This window comes from Tupaia chinensis, unplaced genomic scaffold (assembly GCF_000334495.1).
Source record: "Tupaia chinensis unplaced genomic scaffold, TupChi_1.0 Scaffold143826_1, whole genome shotgun sequence".
Taxonomy (NCBI): Eukaryota; Metazoa; Chordata; class Mammalia; order Scandentia; family Tupaiidae; genus Tupaia; species Tupaia belangeri.
This window is the reverse complement of record NW_006203676.1, coordinates 278,285-281,965: the sequence shown is the minus strand read 5'-3', so window position 1 is coordinate 281,965 and position 3,681 is coordinate 278,285. Positions and strand designations below refer to the sequence as shown.

General features: G+C 44.4%; 1 protein-coding gene across 1 annotated transcript in view; it reads right to left on the bottom strand.

Annotated features, from left to right (window-relative positions):
- Positions 1-1,614: 1,614 nt before the first annotated feature.
- The window catches only part of TMEM255A (transmembrane protein 255A), a 6,994-nt gene continuing 4,927 nt past the window's right edge, over positions 1,615-3,681 (bottom strand). Inside the window, exon 2 of the mRNA XM_014582824.1 lies at positions 1,615-1,863. Within this exon, the coding sequence (XP_014438310.1) occupies positions 1,688-1,863 (176 nt within the window). The 3' untranslated portion in view covers positions 1,615-1,687. The remainder of the gene's footprint in view (positions 1,864-3,681) is intronic.

The window sequence follows — 3,681 nt, the reverse complement described above, 5'->3', positions numbered from 1 at the left end:
ACTACGTGGGAGTCCAGCGACATAGCCATTACGCTAACTGCTGGTTCCCAGGGCGATCTTTAATTTACCCTAATAATGTAAAAAGCACAAGTGAGCACCGAGAAAGTAGCAAAGTTGATGCTGCTAACTTCCAGAGTGAGCTTTTTGTTAGCCACATTTTGAGAGTGACATTAAAAAACAATGACTCCAATGAGAACTCAGTCAAAATATTCACAATTATCCAGTGATAATTAGCCATTTGAAATAAGAGTTTACAGCTACTATCTTTAATGACAAACTTCACACTTAAATACACGTCATTTGGTGATATTTTAGTTCTTGATCACATGAAGATATTAAAAATCATTGTTTAGAGGCTGGCAGGTGGCATGGGGATTAAGGTGCTGGACTCCTACATGGCTGACCACGGTTTGAGTTCCAGACCTGGCGACCTGGCGGCTCGCTTTCTCACTTTCCTCCTCTCTCCCTCTCTGTCTCTCTCTGTCAAATTAGAAAATAATAAATAAAATTAAATTAAAAAATTCTTTAAAAAAATCATTGTTTAGGGCCAGCAGGTGGCGTGGTCATTAAAGCACTGGATTCCCATGTGGCAGATTGTGGTTTAAGTCTCAGACCCAGTGGCTTGAAACAAGCTGAGTGCATGTGTGTGCATGCCCAAAATCCCTGAGCGGAGAAGGGATTGAGGTATGGCCATCTCCCTTACGGGTAATTTCTCACTTCCTCCCTTTCTCTGGCAAGTGCACACACCCTATGGCAAAAAGCTAAGGGAAAAAAATGGTTTCTTTTCTTTTAACCTAATTTTTGAATTTCCATTTTTATACGAGTTATATGAACATGTATAGAATTTATAAATAAATGAAATATACATATATTAGGAGAAGAGCTCCCACATGTTTTTCCTGCTATGAGTGTAGGATCACTTTGGAGATAAGTGGTGTTGGCCATTTATTGTCAAGCTGCTGGGGTCCTTAAGTTTCAGGTAAGATCAGATGACCATATTACATACAGGAGAGCAGAAGCCCAGAGAGAAAGGGCCTTAGGGAGCACAGTGCTAGTTAGGAATGGCTCAGAGACTCTTTTAATTTCCAGTACAGGGCTCTTATCTTTCTTAAAAGACAGGGTCTCTCTGTCACAATGCTTCTGCCTCAGCCTCACATCCAGGACTACAGGAGTGTGCCACCATGCCTGGCTTTAGGCTGTAACAGGAATTGGACTCAGGGCTCCCATGTGGCCCCAGCCTGTGAAGCACAGCATCTTAGCAGCATGTGCCACTGAAGCTGGGTCCTCGCATGCTTTTCTTTTATTTTCTTTTTTTTTGATGGAGAATTTTTGCTATAGAGTACACGCGCTCGCCAGAGAAACAGGAAGTGAGAAATCACCCCACTGGGGGATGGTCACACTGCAATTTCTTCTCCATTCTCTTCTCGAGATTTTGGGCACACATGCATGTGCACCTGGCATGAGTTTTAAGCTGCCAGGTCCAGGACTCGAACTGCAGTCGACTATGTGGGAGTCCAGTGATGTAACCATTATGCCATCTGCTGGCCCCTCCAATGCTCTTCTTAACCGGCCCAGAGTTGCCTCTCTATATAGAGAGATACTGAAGGAGGAAATCTGTGCAAACACTAGAAACTCAAACAGAATTGAAACCTGTCAGAATAGAGCCCAAATGTCTGTAGCCAGCAAGCTACTGAGACCCACTTATGTCTTCTATACTTACAATAACTCCTGGGTAATAACCTCCAACAGTCACGTTCTGGGTCCTGGTGGTTGCAGCAAGGCCCACCGTGAGAATTAACACGGACACAATAAGCAAAGTCACGGTGACATAGATGGAATTTCGTTTCCTCCGATTGAAGGCTCCTGAAAGCATAGGGAGAAACTAAAATTGATCATTTCAGCCAGGGAAAGGAGCAACTAGGGGGGCCAGCAGGTGATGTGGTAGTTAAGGGCACAGGACTCCCACATGGCTGACTGCGGTTCAAGTCCCGGACCTGGTTGCTTGCTTTTTCACTTTCTTTTTTTTCTCTCTCTCTCTTCTCTCCCCCTCATTCTGTCTCTCTTTGGTCAAATTAAAGTAAATAAATAAATAAAGTTAAATGAAATAATTCTTAAAAGAAATAAAACTAGGAAGGTTTTCCTTTCCTGATCCTATTGGGAACTGAGGTTATCCCTGAAGCGGAATTATGGGGAAGAGATGGAGCTTTAGTTTCTGCAGTCTTCAGGTACTTCTTTTATAACAATATATAAAATCTTGAAGTAATATATCATTCGGGAACTAAACAAAAGAAGAAATTTCACCAGTTACAAAAAAAAAAATCAAACAAATTGTTGTGTTTTGGCATTCTATAGAAGATGTGTTCTATCCACTTTGCAGAGTGTTTTTGTTGTAGGCCAAATTATAAGGCATACAATAAATGGGAAGTATATGTGTGGGGATATTAAATGAAACTATTTTAAAGCCAATATGCAACTAAGAAGGTTTCTTCCCCCATAAGCTAGAGATATGAAATTTCATTTTCAGTGTAAATATCAGAATCAAGCCAGATACTGGAATTTTTTTTTCCATTTACTTCTGACATTTGCCCCCTCATGTATAAACTTTAAAAAGGTATGTTGGCAAGATTTGTCACAAAACAAATGTGTGTAATAAAGTAAGTGTTTAGAGACCGTTAGTCCACAAAGATGTGTATCAGGAAGGTAGATGAAGAGGATTATAACTTATATACATTTAGGCTTATGTGATGGTGACATAAATATAAATGATGAGGAACGCATTCTCCTATCAGGGCTTTTCAGACGTGTTAGTGCAAACCAATTTTTTTTTTTTTTTTTGGAAAACAGGCTTAAGTCAAGTAGAAAAAAAATGATACCTAGGCTTGCTTTTCAATTTACTTTTTTTTAAAAGGAACTGAGCACTTCTCCATACTCTGCAGGCACTGCTCTAGTATGGGGAGGGGGTCCTTGACAGGAAACACCAGGAGAGAGTTACCCTCTAGGAGTTCTGGAAAAAATAAGCAATGCTGTGAGAGTCCAGTTCTCTAGCGGAGTGACGGGAGGGCGGGCATGAAGCACTGGGGAGCCTGGTGATGGGCCGCCCACCTCCCCACCTCGGAGTTCCTAAGACCCTGTCACTCTGGGAGGCCTCAGGCAGCCTCGGGAAGCAGTTGTCAGCGAAGCCGCCCAGACTGCACCACTGGGAGGGAGGGCAGCTGGGAGGGAGGAAGGGGGAGGTAGGCGAGTAAACCAGGCGAGACCCAGGAGGCCCGGTGGTGGTGAGAGGGAGGGGCCATGGCTGGCCTTGCAGCCCCTGCAGGTACCCTCTCCTGTAGGGAAGAAAAGCGCCAGGAGTGCCACCCTGGGTTAGCCCCTCCATCCATCTTGTCTTCCCCGGTGCGGTCCCTGCTGAAGGCTCCAAGGAGATGGGAGGGGCTGGCGGTCTCCCCTGACGTCAGCCTCGAAAGTGAGGGCCGTGACTCATCAGGGTCATCTCTAATACGATACTATTCTAAGACCGTTTTACATTGACATGTAGCCGTGGTTTGGGCTTTTAGAGGCACCTACATACTCTAGCGCCACATCTCACCCTGGGAGGAGAGGTAAGGAGAGTTGGGAAATGAGGCTTCTCTCCAGTGAGACCTGAATCTAGCCTCCATGGGGGGGGGGGGGGGGGGGGTGGGT